At 42.8% G+C, this 19610-nt stretch overlaps 1 protein-coding gene across 3 annotated transcripts in view; it reads left to right on the top strand.

The window, feature by feature from the left end:
• fam91a1 (family with sequence similarity 91 member A1) overlaps positions 1 to 19366 on the top strand; it is a 60000-nt gene extending 40634 nt beyond the window's left edge. For 2 of the 3 annotated variants that reach the window (XM_080442211.1, XM_080442210.1), the window contains exons 16-24: positions 6318 to 6466; positions 7208 to 7342; positions 8792 to 8905; positions 9129 to 9201; positions 13027 to 13173; positions 15538 to 15645; positions 16297 to 16420; positions 16583 to 16652; positions 17946 to 19366. In XM_080442211.1, coding sequence (XP_080298337.1) covers positions 6318 to 6466; positions 7208 to 7342; positions 8792 to 8905; positions 9129 to 9201; positions 13027 to 13173; positions 15538 to 15645; positions 16297 to 16420; positions 16583 to 16652; positions 17946 to 18131 — 1106 coding nt within the window. In that variant the 3' untranslated portion in view covers positions 18132 to 19366. Of the gene's footprint in view, positions 1 to 6317; positions 6467 to 7207; positions 7343 to 8791; positions 8906 to 9128; positions 9202 to 13026; positions 13174 to 15537; positions 15646 to 16275; positions 16421 to 16582; positions 16653 to 17945 lie in introns of all 3 variants that reach the window. The other variant, XM_080442209.1, reaches the window with a different exon arrangement.
• Positions 19367 to 19610: the final 244 nt, after the last annotated feature.

Here is a 19610-nt window from a genome sequence, read left to right as displayed (position 1 = left end):
CGTTAGAGAATCAGTGGTTGACAGTAACAAAGTACATTTACTTAAGCGCTGTAATGAAGTACTCCCAGTAGGCTACTGAAGACAGTAGTGAAGATTAATCAAAACAATGATGGCGCGGCAAAGCTGCCAAGTGTTGAGCAAGACCTCTCACTAAGGCAGAAATAAGGACCAGACAAGCACTACATCAAAATGGAAGGAAAAGGACTAAAAATAGAATAAAGGAAATAACCTAATGAAACAAAAACACAAAATAAAAATAAACAATAGATACATAAAAACAAATAATATTACTAGTCGTAATAAAACTGTTCGATCCTCCGCCCAATATGCCACTATTCAGTATCATACAAATAACTGGACAATCAGTCAGAGATATCAGGGAGGTTTAGCTCATGTAAATATCTGACAAAAGGGTCCCACATGTTACTGAATTTCTTCAGGGAGCCACTGGCCCAAACACCTGATTCTCTCCAATTTAACATAGTTAAGTATATCCTTTATCCACAAAGTATGTATGTTTTAGGAGATTTCCACTTAACCCATTAAGACCTGAGGCCGACTTCTACAAATGCCTTCTAAAGCAGTAGTTCTCACCCTTTTTTTGTAATTCAAAATTATTCAAACACTTTCAAGATTTTTCAAAAATAGCACATGTACTGTACAAGCTGTGAGCTTGTAGATCTGCTTTTTTTTATTAAACAACGCAAAAATCTAAAATGACACAGATGCAATATCAACTGTCTATTTAACACATTGACTGCCAGAATTATTTCAGATTTTTTGCAGTTTATTGCCAGAGATTTTTCATCATTTCATATCTCATATCTCCTTGGTCTTTGGGTCAAATAAAAAAAAATGTAAAAAAATAAATAATAATAATATATTTTTTTTCCTTTTTTCTAAAAACGAGAGGTTTCATGACGTTCAGTTTTACCACACATTAAAAGTCTTTGTCATGGTCCTTCAAACGTGTATAGAAAGTTTTAACAAAAAAATCCACTCTATTGATCCATGGCAGGTGTTTTTCTCTCACATTTCTAAAGCCTTTTCAACTGCAATGAAAAAATTAATCTTTGCCTGCGGGTGTCGCTGGTGAGGGATTTTGCCTGTCAATCATCGCCTCTGCTCCGCCCCCCCCAAAGGAAAGGATAGGGGAGGGGAGGGGCGAGGAGGAGAGTGGGCGGGATTAATCGACTGTGACCTCACTGTCGAAGGGCCAAGCTCAGATTACTTTTCAGCCTAATTATTCAGAAAACCCCAGACTACAGAAAATCCACTGAATGTTCAAAGTTCAGATTTTTTAGATGTATTTGAGGTCATAAAACCCCAAAAAAAACATTAAAAATAAAAAAAGTGAAAATGAATGTCATAGAACCTTTAACTCCATCTAGGCAATCAATGTGTTAATAAGGTAACAATGGCTTTTAAGGCTGCCTCCGAGGAAGAGAGTGACTTTGTAGGAGGAATTACCCCCAAACAATGCAATCATCGCATTAGGCTCAATCAATTTTCCAACTACTCTTGACAAGTGATTCGAAGATTTCCACCCAGTAAGACTGCAAAACAGAGACCAGAACTTATGTATAATGGCTCACTGGTGCTTGATGACAAGTACATATTTTGAGTGTATGTACTTTACTTATAGCCAATAGCCAATCTACAAGCTCACAACAACGCATCGCTGTATTGGTAAATCTCAATACAGCAATGTATTGATACTAGAAGTTCTGCCCGCTACGCGGGCAGAATTCTAGTACCCCCCCTAACCCCGCCAAAGAAAATGTCGTTTGGGGGTACAAAATCATGGGATAAAAAAACAAAAAACAAAAAACAAAAACCCAGAGGATCGCCCCTCCCCCCCCCTTAGGGGTCCCTGGAGACCCTGGGGTCTCCAGGCCGTGACCTACAGACACGGCGAAGGAAAACTGTGAACACAGCCACGCATGCAAGATGTTGCACATGAACTCAGCAGCCGCACTGAGGCGCTCAAACACAAACACTCTGACATTAAGCTTCACACAACAAACATCAGCAGCAAACATTCACCACAATGACAAACAAATTACGTCCGCGCAAAAATAAGCGAGGGCTCGCTTATTTTGTCTTTCCCTCCCTCCCTCTCTTCCTCTCTCTCCCTCTCTGTCTCTCTGTCTGTGTCTGTCCGTCAGCGAAAATTATCTCTCGCTGTTTGGCTGACTATTCTCTCTCTCCCACCCTCCCTCTCTCTCCCTGTGTGTGTGTGCGTGTGTGTGTGTGTGTGTGTGTGTGTGTGTGTGTGTGTGTGTGTGTGTGTGTGTGTGTGTGTGTGTGTGTGTGTGTGTGTGTGTGTGTGTGTGTGTGTGTGTGTGTGTGTGTGTGTGTGTGTGTGTGTGTGTGTGTGTGTGTGTGTGTGTGTGTGTGTGTGTGGTGGGGGTGGGGCGGGGGGGACAGCCATGACGCAGCGGGACTTTTGAGATGGCTATTGGCAAAATAGGTTGACTTATTCGGATACATGCGTGTGACTGTTCGACCCTGCCGGTTCTCTGATTTTTTATTTTTAAATAGGCTCTGTCATGATTAATTGACCACACATATGAAGTGAAACAACTGAATTCTATCCAAACGATATGTTATAAGTGAATTCCTTGCCTCAAAGAAGAAGTTTGAGAGCGTTTAATAAGCGAAAATAAGAAGTGAAGGCACTCGCACCCTGAGTCGCACAACCAACAATGGCTGCCGTTCGTGTTTTTTCAGGCTGCGAACTCGCCACCTGATTGGCCAACTTTTGCTGTCAATCACAGAACGATGAGCGACGTTGCCATGTCCAGGAGTTGTAAGCGTGAAGTGGGTGTAAATTGGTTAGAGAAAGTGCGTTTAATAATATATAACATGTATATGTAGAATATATTGAAAGGTCCATAGGCATAGGTATGTTATTTATATAGATCCAGCGTGTCTGTCCCCATCTGTGGTGTTTTTGGCATCAACCTGGTGGCTTGTTGCTGGCCTTTTGTCTTCCGGAGGAAAAATCACGGAGCGGATTGCGTATTACTGTCGCGCAACCTGGCAACGTCTTTGAGGCTCCTAAAAGGTCTCACCTTCCGGTGTGTCGGTAATGTGTGGGGAATTTTGTGTTGGACGGATTTAATTATGGTGTGAGGGGGCAAATGTGTGTTGAGCAATGAAAAGTGGACGAATAACTGCGTGAATGAATTGCGCACGTTGTGACTGGTGTTGTAGTGACATGTGAGATGTTATTGTGGTTATTTCGCCGAAACAAATGATTAAAAATGAAGTGCCTTCAGTCGCACCACCGGAAGAGAGACGATCTCTCAATTGTATATAGGATATAAAAAAAGAAAATGTACTTTGTCATTTGTAATTTTCATACTTTCACTTGTAGTTGAGTTATATTTGACCAGTATCTCATCTACAGTACTTTAACTGAAGTACTGGGGTTGAGTACTTTGTCCACCACTGCCGAGAACACACCAGAATGCTGGAGAGCTGCCGCTTGCATTCTCCTGTACGGTGGTTCTTCTGTTTGGCTGACAGATACCTTTTCACACCCTGTTACCACTCCAGCTCTTCAATCTTTGACACTTTTGAATGAGACATTCTGTCGCTAGACTGGGGTGTGTGTTCCACACAAAAGGGTGTTAGTTTTTTTTTTGGCGTGGGCAGTTGAGAACGCCTCCCCCAAGCGGCCCGCGACAAAAGCAAATTCACTTCATTATCCGGCCACTAGCGTCATAGCGCCAGATGCTGTTTGTTTTGTGGGACTTGGCTGCATGCCTCAGCTCCTGATAGACTGTCTCTCAGTTCATAATCATCTGCTCGCCGAGGCCCCACTTGGACGAACTGTGTTAGCCCGTCAGCCAAACGCACAACACCAACCACTGCAGGATATTAAGAGTCTGGCGTGGATGATTATTCTGTCAGGTATACAGGGAAAATGTGTCTCACCTCGATAGAGAGGCTTAATTAAAAAGACATTTTGGTTAATCGTTGACAGTCCGGCCACGCCTATTGCTGTCAGGTGGCGTGAGCACCGTGACCCTACTTAAATTCAAATTAAACCATAATTACTTTAACAACAACCAACGTCTTAGGCTGTCTTTGGCTCTCAGTTAGAATCAGAATCGGTTATTGATTACCTAAACTGCTTAATAAGCCTTATATACTTTGTTGTACCACAAATAGCAAAAATAACTGATTTACAAGCATCACATTGCGAAGCATTTTGCTTTTTTTTATGTCTATGACATCATGCCCAAAATGTCAGGTTGAAAGTAGTTAATTCCATAAATGATTGTCACTTGGAACTATGGATTATGTATACAGTACTCGGCTTTATAATGTTTTAGAATCAATTTGAAAACCTTTTTTTGTCTAAATCTTACCCTAATCCTAATCACTGTTTGCTCTTTAACTCTTTGACTGCGGACGACGCGATAACGCGTCAAGTGCTACTTTGTCCAGTTGGCCGTCGACGCGTTCGACGCGCTTGACGCGCGTTCATTGTTTAATCTCTGATTGCGCTATGCTGCTTAATATTCAATGTTATTCTCGAGTTCCACTTACTTCACGGACATCTGCATCCGGTTTCATGGCCTGGATTCCGTTTCCGGTTTTTGATTTTTTTCCCCAGTCATTTTCGTCCAAAATAGGTAAATAAACGGGTTTTCACACGGTATAACGGACAAACGGACAGGTTCTCTTCTATAATCTATGGTCTGGGTGACGATCAGTCATCGCCGTCGTGTATCACATCGTAATTTTCGCCGATCAAAACAATCTGGAACGACGTCACATCCGTTTTCATGTTTTTCCTTGTCTAATCTATCAAGAAGGGTGAGAGAGACCCAACGACATGATCAAGCTGTCATGTGCTGCTCTCTAGTGGCGGATTTGTGCTGGGTCTTTAAATTATGTGTCCTTAAATTATTTTCATGAGAAAAATTCAAAATATAAAAATAAAAAAACACGAAAATTGCTGGCACTGGGGGAGTACTTTATGAAAATACTCTGGCAGTCAAAGAGTTAAAGGTAGTGTAAGTGATGTTTTTGTTTTTGTTAAAAACTGGTAAAGCTCTATATTCAGGTTTGCTCTGTAATAAGGGCCTCCCTGTCTCTCCAGCTTTTAATAACAGAAAATTCATTTTCAGGTGCGTTATCAATTTCAGCCAATCAGGAGAGAGTTTCAGCAAAAAAAAAAAAATGTGTTCCAGTTTCAATTGTCTGCTCATTTCTTTGTGTCATCACTTCCAATTTCACTTGTTTATCCTGTATCCTGGATGAGCTCTCTCTCTCCTGATTGGATCAAATTGGTATACCTGACTGAAAATGCATTTTCTGTTATCTAAAGAGCAGGAGAGAGAGACTCCTGTTACTGAACAAACAACGATTGCTATCAGAATATAGAGCTAATTAACTGTATGTTAACAAAAGCACTTACTGCATCATAAATGATGCCATACTTTATACATCCGCTGAATTATGAAATCATTTTCATGTTTGAAAGGCCAATATCGAGCAGACACCCTGATGAACACAGTCTGTTTGTTTACCTTGCTCAAAGGATAAATTCATAAATATGTATTCGCCTGAAGAAGCCTTAAGTGTTTTTTTTTTCTCCCTTGGTTATCTGCACCGCTGGGGCACTGTAGATCAAGCAAGACTTGGACTGTGTTTTATAGTGTATATCTGCCTGTTCTGTTAAAGAGCACCTGTCGTGCGAACCATTAGAACTATGCAGCGCTCCCTTCTTCTTGTAGCAAGCAGATTACACTTAACATTACAATTTAGCAGACACTTTTATCCAGAGCGACTTACAAGTGCATAATCAGTATAAATGTCATGCACCCTAGTCCGCAAACAACAAGGTAAATAGTCACATAAATAGAGTACGAAGAGAGTAATGTAGTGCTTCCAAGAAACTGGGATACCAATTCCAAATAAATACAAAACCTAGCATCTGTCTAGACAATATGCTATCTACTGTAAATAATATTCAAGAAAAACAATCACACTCTAGACTTTTGCTATGCATAGTGTTTTATGTTTTATCTTATTTTTCAATCTTATTCACTTAAACCCTTGTATATTTAGCCGTATGATGAATAGAAAAAAATTGCAGATCTACAAGCTCAGAGTGGGCTGTTTTTGGAAACAAACAAACATGTGTTTATTTTTTTACAATTTTTAACATTTAGCCAAAAGAGGGTTAATATGGTTGACATAATTGTAGTTCATAAAAAGTGCGTTTGTGTCTCTGCTTAATGTGGCCTCTCATTCTCTCTGTCTTTGTCTCTCTGTCTGTCTCTCTCTCTCTGCAGGCTTTCCGTTGGACATGCTGCGTTGTGAGAGCCTTCTGGGTTTGGATCCCGCCACGTGCAGCCGCGTCCTCAACAAGAACTACAAGCTGCTGGTCTCCATGGCGCCCCTCAGCAACGAGATCCGACCCATCAGCAGCTGCACGCCGCAGGTAGCGAGGCCCGGAGGGAACCGGTGCACGATGGGTAGGGAGGGAGGGAGGGAGGGAACAGAGCAGAGAAACGCTTTGCGGCACACCGGGGACTTGGATGGAGTGGCGTGTTGTGCACAAAGGGAGATGATGTGTGTGTGTGTTTCATTAGGCTTGTTTCATTCAGGGGTGTGTGTGTGCGTGCGTGCGCCTGTGCCTGTGTGTGACTGTGTGTATGCGCGCCCGTGAGTGAGTGCTCGTTTTGTGCCTGAACAACAAGATGCGAAAGAGAGAGAGAGATCTCCAAAGCAATCCCACTACTTGGCCATGCACCAGCATGCATTAGAGAGAGAGAGAGAGAGAGACAGAGAGACATGAAACTACTGTTGTAGTTCTTACATTGTCCGTTACGGGTCCATATTTACCCTCTCTGAGTTAACTCTGCGTGACACCGTCATACGATGAAGTGTAAATCAGTGGTTAAACGAACACTGAGGGTTTTTCCAGTACAGAGGCCAGAGATTGTTGTTCTGTTTTTCTAACTAAGGTGTGCATAAATATGTGTGCAAGGTGGTACGTGGGTGTCTTTGAGATTCAGAAAACGAGAGGAAAAAGTGTCTGCATGCGAGTGTTTTCACATGCATTATTTATGCCTGTATGTTTCTGTATCTGCAACTCGAGTGTATCAGAAGATCTTGTGTGTGCGCGTGTGCGTGTGTGTGTTTGTGTGTGTGTGTGTCTGTGTGTGCAATTGCATTGCAGCACATTGGACCGGCTATCCCTGAGGTGAGCTCCATCTGGTTCAAGCTGTACCTGTACCATGTGACCGGCCAAGGCCCTCCCTCTCTGCTCCTCTCCAAGGGCTCCAGACTCCGCAAACTACCAGACATATTCCAGGTTAGTCTTTAAACTACCAGACAAACTACCAGACATATTCCAGGTTAGTCTTTAAACTACCAGACAAACTACCCAGACATATTCCAGGTTAGTCTATAAACTACCAGACATATTCCAGGTTAGAATCAATAATCAATAATTGAGATTGGAAACATATTACATGTTCCCAGAACTCAGGCTTAGTACCACATCATGAACAGGGCCCAAATTGGGTTCTGAGAACTTCATCAGAAACTGAGCTACTGTAGCATATGGAAACAAATCTGGAACCCGTGAAATATGTTTCACAGCACGGCACAGTTCTCTTATGTCTCCCACATACAGAATGTTTGGAATATGGTAGAGCAAAGCTATGTTCAGTGTGTTGACACAGCCTCAAACAAATGACATCTTGTGTGGGCTAAAGCCTATGTGCAAGGTCAGATAAGAATGTTTATTGTTTAGCGCTAGTGAAAGTCACACCATAGTACGTCGGTGGTCAAGGCCAAATACTTGAAATAGTTGAACAATTTGACCAGTATTGGAAGTACAAATGTGTAGTTTTTTGTTTTGTTTGTTTGTTCGTTAATTCATTCATTCATTTTATTCTTAACTTTAACAGGGGTCAAAACACTAGTGGCCATGGCTGCTTAGTGAATTATTTCATGGCCCCGCTAGAATAAAAACTAGGTACTGTATGTACTATGATACTGTGCCTTTGGTCATAAAAAGTTGTATTGGGTGTGTCCGTGTAGAATACAAACGAAGAGGTTGGCACTAGATATATCTGGTAGAAAGCCTACAAAAACAAACAGCCCACATGCTGAGATCAATGCAAAAATGTTGTCTTCAATGCAAGACATCTGTGTCAAGCAATGCTCAAGTGCAAAAAATAATAGGTGAATTTACGTAGCACAGTGCTAAATTCACTTATTTTTGTGCACTTGAGCGTTGTTTTACACAGATGTCTGGAAAAGATAGAAAAAAGATTTTTGCATCAGTCTCAGCAGGTGGTCGTGTTTTGTTTAGGCTTTCTAACACAGGGATATTAGTATGCAGGTACCGTGTCTTTGTTTACCGACTTGCTAGAATAAAAAGACTTCTGTTCCTGCATGCATATCAGTGGTTCTCAAACATTTTCATGTCAAGGACCCACAAATTAATATGTATTTGGCCATGGACCCCCATCTGAAAATATCTTTTTCAACCGGGAGCCCCATACAAGATTTGTTGTTGATAAAATGTTTCAGACGTATTCCAATTATTTATTTATTTTAATAACTGATGTTAAAGTGGTTAAACTGTTTTTAATGCTCTAGTAACTCATTTTGTTGGGGACCCCCTGGAACCCCTTCGAGGACTCCTTGGGGGTCCCTGGACCCCACTTTGAGAACCTCTGCTTGTACTGCCTACATCAGATATTTGTTGGTTGTGGGGGTGACGCGTTAACATGACGATGCAATGTTTCAGGTTTACGACAGGTTGCTCATCACCTCCTGGGGTCATGACCCCGGCGTGGTCCCCACGTCCAACGTGCTGACCATGCTCAACGACGCCCTCACACACTCTGCTGTACTGATCCAGGTGAACCACACACACACACACACACACACACACACACACACACACACACACACACACACACACACACACACACACACACACACACACACACACAGCTCACAAAGGAATACTCAAGCTCTTACTTAATTATGTCATCTTTGTGTGGAATACTCAAGCTCTTACTTACTTACGTGTGTGTGTGTGTGTGTGTGTGTGTGTGTGTGTGTGTGTGTGTGTCCTTCAGGGTCATGGTATGCTCGGCCATGGAGAAACGGTTCACATTCCATTCCCGTTTGACGAGGAGGAGCTAAAAGGGGGTGAGTGAAACTTTTCATAATCAACACATTATTACATCTGACTGTATGTTATATAGCATCTATAAGGCTGCGTGTTCATGAAAGGCCCCTGAGCGAAGGGGCGCTTTGGATATCATGTCCATAGTGCTTGTCGCATGCAGCGTTTATTAACACCTGCAATTAACATCTGCAACGTTCAAACCGATTAAACCACTGCTGTGCTCGAATGTCCTCATCTGTGTTATTAGCACAAATACTGTAGCTTAGCTGAAACAAAGTTAACATGGACTTCTCGTGTTTGTGGTAACGATTCAGCGTCGGGACGTAAATTACCGGGTTGTCAGACCCAGCCAGGAGGATCAAAAGAGCAGCGCTCCTCTCCATAAGTTGAACTGTTTCCAGCTTGAAGCGCCCTCAGGGCGCTGCACCATAAACGCTGGGCGTCGGGAGCACTGAAGTGCGATGCTCGGGCGCTGGGAAGAGGAGCGCACCAGCGTGTCTTTACCATAGAAATGCATGGCAGACTGGCGCTGCCGGCTCAAAAGCCGTTCTCTGCTAATTATTGGTATCACAATGAAAACTAATTTTAAAGGTTTTAAATAAAAAATACCATGACATTTAACATGATTTTTTTAATATTAATGTTATATTATCAGACATTATCCCTTGCAATATCCACACGGCCCACCAGTGGGACCCGGCCAACAGGTTGGGACTTTTTCTGGCCTATGATGATTGCTTTTGTTTTTGTATCTCTCGTGATGTGAACAAGGTTAACATCACCTCAAATCCAGCATCCCGCATGTTTCGGGTTTGTTTTTCTAGTGACTCAAATATTGACATTTTTTTCCGGTGGGGGGGAGGCTTTGCCTCGGCACTTCAAAGAATCTTTGATGGACTTTGAGCCGAAATCCTTTTTTTTATTTTGAGCCTTTCATTGCGAGTTTAGCAAACCAGTCACAGTTCACTCAGCACTAGAAATATGAAAGCCGCAGGGAGGAAAAACGTTCCACATATTAAACAGATTTTTCACCCCAAAAAACAAAACCCGGGTTATATTTCGGTCAGTTGTAATATTAACTGATGTTCATCAGTTTGAGGGCTTGTTTTTCTTTCTTTTTTTTCAGCACTCCTTTTTGGGGCAGATCCTATTGATCACATTTTATTAATGGATCAAAGGCTAGATCATCGTTATATCGTCGTTATATCGTCGTTATATCGTCGTTGTAGGGTGGAAACCTTGTATATCCAAATTGTTACTTTTCTGGAAATGGGGAAAAAAGAACCTGTGTTCCAATGGATCCAATGTAGTAATTATTTAGTCACAAGCTCTTGTTAATACTTTTCATTGGTTCAATATTTATCAAATCCATAGACAGATTTAACCACTTTCACCTTAAAAAGTGGCAAAAATAGCAGATCTACAAGCTCACAACACGTCGCGACACACACTGTTGTACGACAAAGGAGGGAATTAATTTACAGAGAAACACAAACAAACATAAAAACGTTTCTGCCCGATAGCAATGATGTATGATATTGTCGTTATCGGGTGGAAACCTGTCCAAAACTGAACGGAAATGGAGAAAAATGAACCTGTGTTCCAATTGATCCAATGTAGTTATTATTTAGTCACAAGCTCTTGTTAAAGGGGAAGACCGCTCATTTTCAACATTGAACTATGTCTTTAATACACCGCTGTTGTGTGGAAATAAGAAAAAAGTACCCCCCCCCCCCCCTTCTGTGTTGCCTAGAAAAGGATAATTGATTGAGGTCATGTGATCAGTGACATACGCAGGGTGTGCTTTTGGCTCCGCCCCCCTCAGCCAAAAGTACACCCTGCGTATGTCACTGATCACATGACCTCAATCAATAATCCAGTTTTGGCAACATAGAGGGGGAGGGGGGACTTTTTTCTTATTTCCACACAACAGCTCAAAGGTGTATTAAAGACATACAGTAGTTCAATGTTGAAAATGAGTGGTCTTTCCCTTTAATACTTTTCATTGGTTACATATTTATAAAATCCACCGCGAGTTGGAGTCCCCATTTTGGGCATGTCATTATAGGTGAAAAATGTTCAACATTTCTTCCAAAACTGCGGAAATAGCCCTGAAGGAAGTGAATGGCTTGTTGTTTTCGTCACGGTGCGTTTGGTGTGTGCATTATTATTATTCTCTGTGGATTACCCAAATGCTGCTGGATCAAACGTATGCATATTTCATAGGTTATGGAATAATAAATGAGGGCAAAGATAGAGCAAAGAAAAAGGTACTGGAAAGCACCTTTATTAGAGAAATATACTTGACATTACATTTATTGAATGAATTTTGAGAGCAAATTTTGATTTAGTTTTAGTAGTCTTTTGAGTAAAATTTCATTTAGTTCTAGTCATATTTTAGTCATCTGAAATGTTTTAGTTTTAGTCCAGTTGCCTAAATATGTGACTGAATACAACTTTGGGTCGTTAGGGGGCCTTTTTACAGATTATGAAAGTACAGAATGTAAGCTTTTAAATGATGTCATTTATTGAAATCGGAAAACATTTGAAGAAGATATGGTCATCTGTTTTTTGTCAACTGAATCTACAGTTAATACATTGTTTTAAAAGATTCTCAAATGCATTCTTCTTTTTTAGTGCATATTTGTTTCAATTTGAGGACAGTGAAACCTTAAGGTGACTCTCCACCAAACAGACTACTTCAGACTACAACAGTCTGCAACAGACTGGTAGTCTGTTGGCAAAAGTTGGCATTTAGTTCAGCACAAACCGTCGGCCACAGCGCACATTGTTGTGAAAATGCGTTCACTGGCAGCCTGTTAGTGTTGCCAGGTCTTTGGGCTTGTTTTCCTGTAAAGTCGATGGTAAATATTCATAGTTGCTGGTTGCTTTTGTTTGGGCTTGTTTCTGAAGTGATGTTGCTTATTTGGGCTTGCTTTCAAGACTATTTTTGAAAATAGCTGATATAACAGGGCTCAAGTGGTGAAACCGGTCGCTTCTTTTGGGCTTGTTTTCATAGACCTGGTCGCTTGTTTCACTCACAGAATCTGGCAACACCAAAGCCGACTCGGACCAAACCTTTGCCCCCCTCTCTCCCCCCTCTTCACTACCCCACGGATCTACCAGTCGGCCCAAAGACCGAACATGCTTGGTTTTTCTGAGTCGGGTCGATAGAGGTCCGAACCGACGGAACGACGCTATCCGACGCCGAGCTGGCCCAAAATCGGTGCGGTGGAGAGCTGCCTTACACTCATTCAGCGCCCTTACGGGTCCATTTGGTTCCAAATGGTTTGGTTCCTGGTTTGGTGTCTGTAACTCCGAAAGCGTACACATTTGTACACTCTCAGAGTTAAGGGGGTCCGTGGCCTAACGCATACCACACTGGGGGTCCTTGAAATAAAAAAAGTTTAAGAACTAGTGGTTTAAGTTTTTGTATTCAGTTTTCACTGTTTATTGCGTTAACATTCTGTGGTATCTGTTCTATTGTTGTATGTCAGAGACTGGGGATTCTTGCTAACTTGTGCTGTGTTTTGAATGCATTGTTCATTTATATGTATTGTCTCTCTTTAATCCATTCAATCCAGGAACTTATCTGTGTCATTTTAGATTTTAGTCATATTTTATACTTTGGATATTAAAAAATAGCAGATACTGTATACAAGCTCAAAGATTTTTCAAAAATGCATAGCCTGGCACTCGGTGCCGCGCTATGAGCTTGTACATCTGCTATTTTTGAATAGCTCAAAGAAATCTTAAAATGATACAGATGCGTTCCCGCCCCGGATTGAATTAGTTAAATAAACAAATTAAGTCCCCTGTGTGTATGTCTCCTTTCCCTCATGTAGATTTCTCCTACTCCAACATGTGTGTCCACAAAGCGCTGAAGACGCTGAAGCAACAGGTAGACCTGGAGAACCAATGTGGATACATCACCATGCTCAACCCCAACACCAGGCACCGCCGCAGGGCCAGCGAGTCCAACGACTACAGGGGTGGGAACGCACGCACGCACACACACACACACGCACACACACCCCCACACACACACACACACACACACACACACACAGGGCGGCAGTGGCTCAGGATGTAGAGCGGCCGCTTGTGAACCGGAAGGTTCCCAATTAGATCCCCAGAGTTAGTGTTGAAGTGTCCTTGAGCAAGATGCTGAACCCCTAATTGCTCCCGACGAGCAGGTTGGTGCCTTGCATGGTTTCCTCCGCCGTCGGTGTATGAATGAACACACACATACACAAAACATGACGTACAGTACACACATGTTACAAGCACACATAAACACATGCACTCAGGTAGACTGCACTCATCGTGTGTGTGTGTGTGTGTGTGTGTGTGTGTGTGTGTGTGTGTGTGTGTGTGTGTGTGTGTGTGTGTGTGTGTGTGTGTGTGTGTGTGTGTGTGTGTGTGTGTGTGTGTGTGTGTGTGTGTGTGTGTGTGTGTGTGTGTGTGTGTGTGTGTGTGTGTGTACTTATACTTGTGAGGGCCACATGTCCCCACAAGTATATAGTATTTTGAGGGCCATTTACCTCGTTCTCACAAGAGAAATGGCTGTTTTTTATGGTTGATACCATTTTTAGGTAGGCTTTCAATTATGTAGCTAAAGATTCAGGCCAGGAATACACATTTAGAGTGGCATTCATAAAATGGCTGTCCTAAAACGTCGATGTCCTCACAAGTAGTAATACAAACATGTGAGTGTGTGTGTTTTACCAACAGTCAGTGAGAATGTCCTTGCCAAAGCAGTTGACCCTGAAGGTGCAAATTTGATAAGGATTGCCACTAGTGCAGTTTAATTACGCCATTTGTCTGGCTAATTATGTGATTATGTGCGATAGCCTTTTCCTAATGGACGCCGATCGAAAGCCTTAGCCTTTACCTTCACATTCCCTCATTCAATTTAGCTTCATGCCATTGATCACAGGTTTCATTCTAGGGGTGCAACAGTTAGTAGAACTAATTGAGTTAATAGATTACAAAAAACTATGTATAATCGATACTTTAATCAAATAGTTGATTAATAATCAGTCCCTGTTTTGGGCATGGCATAATAGATTCGAAAAGTGTAATAAGAAATTCTAAAATAGTGAACATATCCAATCTACACGCTCACAACAGTCTGCCAATGCAGGTGTAAATTCACATTGGGGATGGATTGAATGTTAATGTAATCCAGGAAGGCATCTGTGTCATTTTTCTTTTTTCTTTGGCTATTCAAAAATAGCAGCATACCTTTGCTGCCTGTCAATCTCTACTATACTATCAATAAAGGCAGAAAAGCCCCAAAAAATAATCTTAAAATATATACATTTTATAATAATAATAATAACTCATTCAGTGCCAATTAAATAAAAAAATAATTGCGTACTGTGCCAACGATTTTTTTTTTCTTACCTTTTTCAAGTAGTCACAGAATATTTATCTCCAGTATGAGCGATCCCCTGATGTTTGCTAATCGAAGCGGGTTTCACTGTGCTTCCGCGAAAGAAAAAGAAATGTCATTGCGACCTCCCCATTCAATTTTATACGCCTTTGTCTGGGCCAAAAATACATAGTAAAAAAATAAGTGCACAGGAGCCGAGATACAGCCTTTTTAAGTAATACGTTAACCAAGTACCAAGAGATTTCTTCTTAGGACCCACTTATACAGTTTTCATGAAGATTCTGACATTCACAGATGTTTTCTTAGCTGTGATTTGTTCTTATAGGTAAGAACAGAATCTACGCACACTCAAGAGCACTCTTAAGCATGTTTGAGTGCTGATATGTTAGCACAAAATTATTGTTTCTTAATTGTAATTGTTTCTTTTGTTAACTTCAATTCTGCAATTATATATAGGATTTAAATTGCATTAATATTTTTATCATATCTTTAGAACAGCGGTTCTCAAAGTGCGGTGTGGGGATCCCCAGGGGTCCTTGGGGTGGTTCCAGGGGGTCCACAGCAAAAGGAGGAACCATTTGACCACTTTAACCCTATTTTATACTTTGTTTGAAAATAGCCATTCTACAAGCTCACAACGCGTCCAATTGCTGCCTGTTAAGAGCTTGTAGATAAGCTATTTTCAGCCAAATACAGTATACATGTCAATTTGGGGGTCCTTGACATGAAAATGTTAGAGAGTTTTCCAACGGACCTGAAAATTACAATCCAACCCGAACAGAACCCACCCCATAATCTATTCTACCACCCCATCGCCCTCACATACCCCAAGCCCCCTACACCCCCATACCCCCGACCCCCATATTCCCGACATCCGCCACGGAGACCCACTGATGTAGACAATAGACGTGATGTGTTGATGGCATATTGTGATCAAACTTTGGTGTTCCTCTGCCAGGAGGTGACACTCATCTGGGCGGAGGGTTCGACACCAACGGCAGCACCGAGTCCTTTGAGCTGGTGACAGAGGACAACAGTGGAGAGGGCAAAACGGGAAAAACGGATGGTAGGTCATTCCTCATTGAGATGCATTCACGTCCCAAAATCAATTTTTATTCAGAGGTAGCAGGACATGGCAGCATTATCGATTGTGCAACAAGTGGAGCCAACTGGAGCACATTCTCAGTTGCTAACACCGGTTCAATCCCCGGTTCCTCCCGGCTGCGTGTCGAAGTGTCCTTGAGCAAGACACTGAACACCTAATTGCTCCCGATGAAGCAGGTTGGTGCCTTGCATGGTTGCCTCTGGCTTCGGTGTGTGCTTGTGTGGATGTAATGCAAATTGAATGCTCTTTGTACGAATGCGCTATAGAAATGCAGACCATTTAACAGCCTTCCTAGATACTTAATAATACCCAACGTTAACCACAACAAATCCATGCCTTAACTTATCCATACTAACAGAGTCTAACTAAAATCAATTGAATCGCATAAAAACCATGACTAAACTTCACCATGTCTAAACTAATGCTAATGCTAGACTGAATTGCATCATGGGTCTTGTCCTGCAAACAAATACAGTTTTCAAAGTGCTTCCATGGAACTGTTGAACTGTTGTAAAAATGAGTGACTTGGCTCTCCCTTGGTTTTTGGTTTTGTCCTGGCTTCTTGTTTGACGTGAAGATTTCTTTCACCAGCCTCTCTTTCTCGGTTTCCAGTGCCGTCATCGGAGGACGAGTGGGTCCCACTGGAGCTTTGCTTCGGCATGCCCCTCTTCAGCTCCGAGCTCAACCGCAAAGTGTGTCGAAAGATCGCCTCGCACAAGCTCTGTTGCAAAGAGAGGTACGAAAAGTCAAACTTAAAACGCTCCGTGCTGCTGCTTTCATGTCCATTCCAATGCACTCCTCCGAGAATGAATTCACTATTTATTTACCACCCCCTAACCATTGAAAACGTGCCGAGTGTCGAAGCCGAGCTCAGCTTGAACCCTTGCTGTGCTTTCAGCCTCCAGGAGCTGCTTCTCTCCAGCCGGAAGCTGTCATTGAAGGTTCTGAGTTTTGTTCAATCATTCCAGGTAAGAACTCTCTCTCTCTCTCCCTCTGTCTCTCTCTCTCTCTCTCTCTCTCTCTCTGTTCCTCTTTCTTTCATTCTTTCTTTCTTGCTTTCTTTCTTGCTTTCTTTCTTGCTTTCTTTCTCTCTCTGACTTGCCACTCGCTGCTCACACTGGCGAATAATAAGCAAGACTCAGGTAACATTAGCCGATCATAGCTTAGCTTAATAATGCTATTCGGTTAACCTTCAACTTCAGATTCTTCATCTTTCTCTATTCTTCATTCTACATCAAGTTCACAAGTGTAAAAGAGTGGGTGAAATTATTTTTTGTACAAGCTCCCAGTGTTTTGCATAAAAATAGTTACGGTATAAGAATAGAGAAAGAAACAAAGGAAGCAAAGATAACAAACATACTGTACATAGATGTATGGTCAAAATAGAAAATAAAAATGAAGCAGAATATCACAGTCTCTTGTGCAGGTAGAGACAACACTTAGCAGCAGATATAGGCTACAGTATATACCAGCTTAGTGGAGGGACAGCGAGTGCATTTTCCGGCAGCGGCAGCTTCCGCGGCCAGCTTTGGGAGTGTGCTGCGTTTGTGTAACGCAGTCCCCACCAATATTATTTACGATTCTGTGCCTATCGGTACATAACTCGGACGGCGCTTAGTCGACTAGTAGACCATCGGCCGGTCGTCGCGGGCACTCACGCCTGGAGGCGCTCGGGCGCGACTCCTTGGCCTCAAGGTCTACTGAGTCGGCGCGCCTCCGTCATGGTCCAAAACTATACTTTATCGGCGGAAAAAATAAGTTGACTGCGGCTCCTCCACCGGCAGTTCCGCGACTGCCGCTCCTCCACCGGCTGCCGCTGACGGAGAATGCACTCGCTCCTTCTGGCTTAGTGGCCTTGTGTTTAGAGTGTCTTCCCTGAGACTGGGAGGTCAGAGTTCAATCCCCGGCCAGACTCAAACATTTTTACCCAATTGTGTGTGTGTGTGTGTGTGTGTGTGTGTGTGTGTGTGTGTGTGTGTGTGTGTGTGTGTGTGTGTGTGTGTGTGTGTGTGTGTGTGTGTGTGTGTGTGTGTGTGTGTGTGTGTGTGTGCGCGCGCGCGTACTTTGATCAAACGCAAACGACCTGTATTGTGTGGACCCGTTGATTGCTCATTTATAGTAGCAGATGACCTAGAACTGAGCATCCTTTGTCATTCCTGAAAAAATAACCCCCCCCCCGCCCCCCCTCCCCATTTGGTCCTCAAATTCTTCCATCCCGCCCAGTGCTCCAGCCGGTGACCCTTTGCCCTCTGTTTTGGCAGGACGGCAGCCAGTCGGCCGACCCCGACAGTGGCGTGTCGGGGCCCCTCAGCCAGCCCTCGCCGGAGTCCGGTGTGCCCCTGCCCGCCCTCAACCTGCTGTTCAAGGACGGGCAGCTGCGGGAGTGGAGCGGCCGGGCGCCGCCCATGCTGGACATCTCGGCGCTGCAGAAGGACCAAGCCACATAAAACGAACGATTTGAAAATTAACGAAAGAAAGAAACAAAAACAAACAAAAATAAATCCCAGCCCCCTCACGTTGTGACGTCAACCTCCCGGTGAAAGGAAGCGATTTCTCAACAAAGAGCGCCGCCATCTGCGAGCAGTGGTTCTCACAGTGGGGGTCCAGGGACCCCCACCAGGGGTCCTTGGGGGGTTTCCAGGGGGTCCCCAGCTAAATTATTGGATAGTTAGGAACCAAATTGACCCTTATAGGTCAGTAACTCCGAAAGTGCACTCTCAGAGTTATTGGGGGTCCATGGCCTAACGCATACCAATCTGGGGGTCCTTGAAATAAAAAAAAAAGTTTGAGAACCACTGATCTGCCGTGATCTCCCCCACGTCCAATTGCGAAGAAAAAACGCTGACCTTCACTAGCCCCCCCCACCCACCACCTGCCTCCGTAATACAGCCATAGGAAATGAAGCTTCACAAAATGCACCCCAGCCTCCTCCTCATCAACCAATGAGGAAGCCTCAAGAAAGACTAGCATAAACTGTTTCCCACCCATAAGTCATTCCCATGTGATTGCTCCTGTTTTGTCAACAAGGCAGTATTGTCTATTTAAGTGGTGCAGTTATTGCAATATATGTATAGTCGCTGTCGGGAAGCCTTGTATGTCCAAAACCCTTCCTTTTCAGGAAATGTACAAAAGAACCAGTGTTCCAACTTCCAATGGACCCAGTGTAGTTATTTGCCAATTTTTTTGGTTAATACTTTCCATTGGTTAAATATGTATAAAATCCAACAGACACACTGTTTTGCCCATGTTATTGTAGTTGAACAAAATATTTGAAAATAAAAAAAGCAAATATTTGCAAGCAATTTTCCCTAGATCTACAAGCTCACAGCACGTTGTGAGCTTGCAGAGCAGCTATTATCACTACTTTTGGGTGGCACTTTCATACGACGAGATGTAATATAGTGCATACATTTCTAATAAAAAGTTTAAATGTGGGTGATACAAGGTTTTTGCCCGACAGCAACGATATACAGTGTGTAGATGTAGATGGTTCCAGAACAGCATATATCCAGGATGGGGGTATATATGCACATTAACCTTGAAGACATTATGCATCATAGGACCAAGTCTTTTGGGCTGACCAATACTGTCTCACTTCTAATGACCCCGTGCATGAAACCGTAGCACAAACTGCACCACAAACGGGCACACTTCCTCACTACTTTATTATCGTGAATTTGGGGCGAGCGGGCGGGGCGGGGAGGGGGGGAGGGGGGTTGTTCTGATTTGCACTGTCCAGGTGACTTCCTTTTTGTCTGTTGGTTTGTTTTTACATATCTGCGCTGTAGGGTAGAAACCCAGTATGTCCAAAAAACGTAACTTTTCAGGAAATGGCAAAAAAGAACCTGCGTCCCAGTGGATCCAATGTCGTTATTATTTAATCACAAGCACTTGTTAATACTTTTCATTGGTTAAATATTCATGAA

Source organism: Gymnoscopelus braueri, assembly GCF_963280865.1.
Source record: "Gymnoscopelus braueri genome assembly, chromosome: 11".
NCBI lineage: Eukaryota > Metazoa > Chordata > Actinopteri > Myctophiformes > Myctophidae > Gymnoscopelus > Gymnoscopelus braueri.
This window is presented reverse-complemented; position numbering and strand designations above follow the sequence as displayed.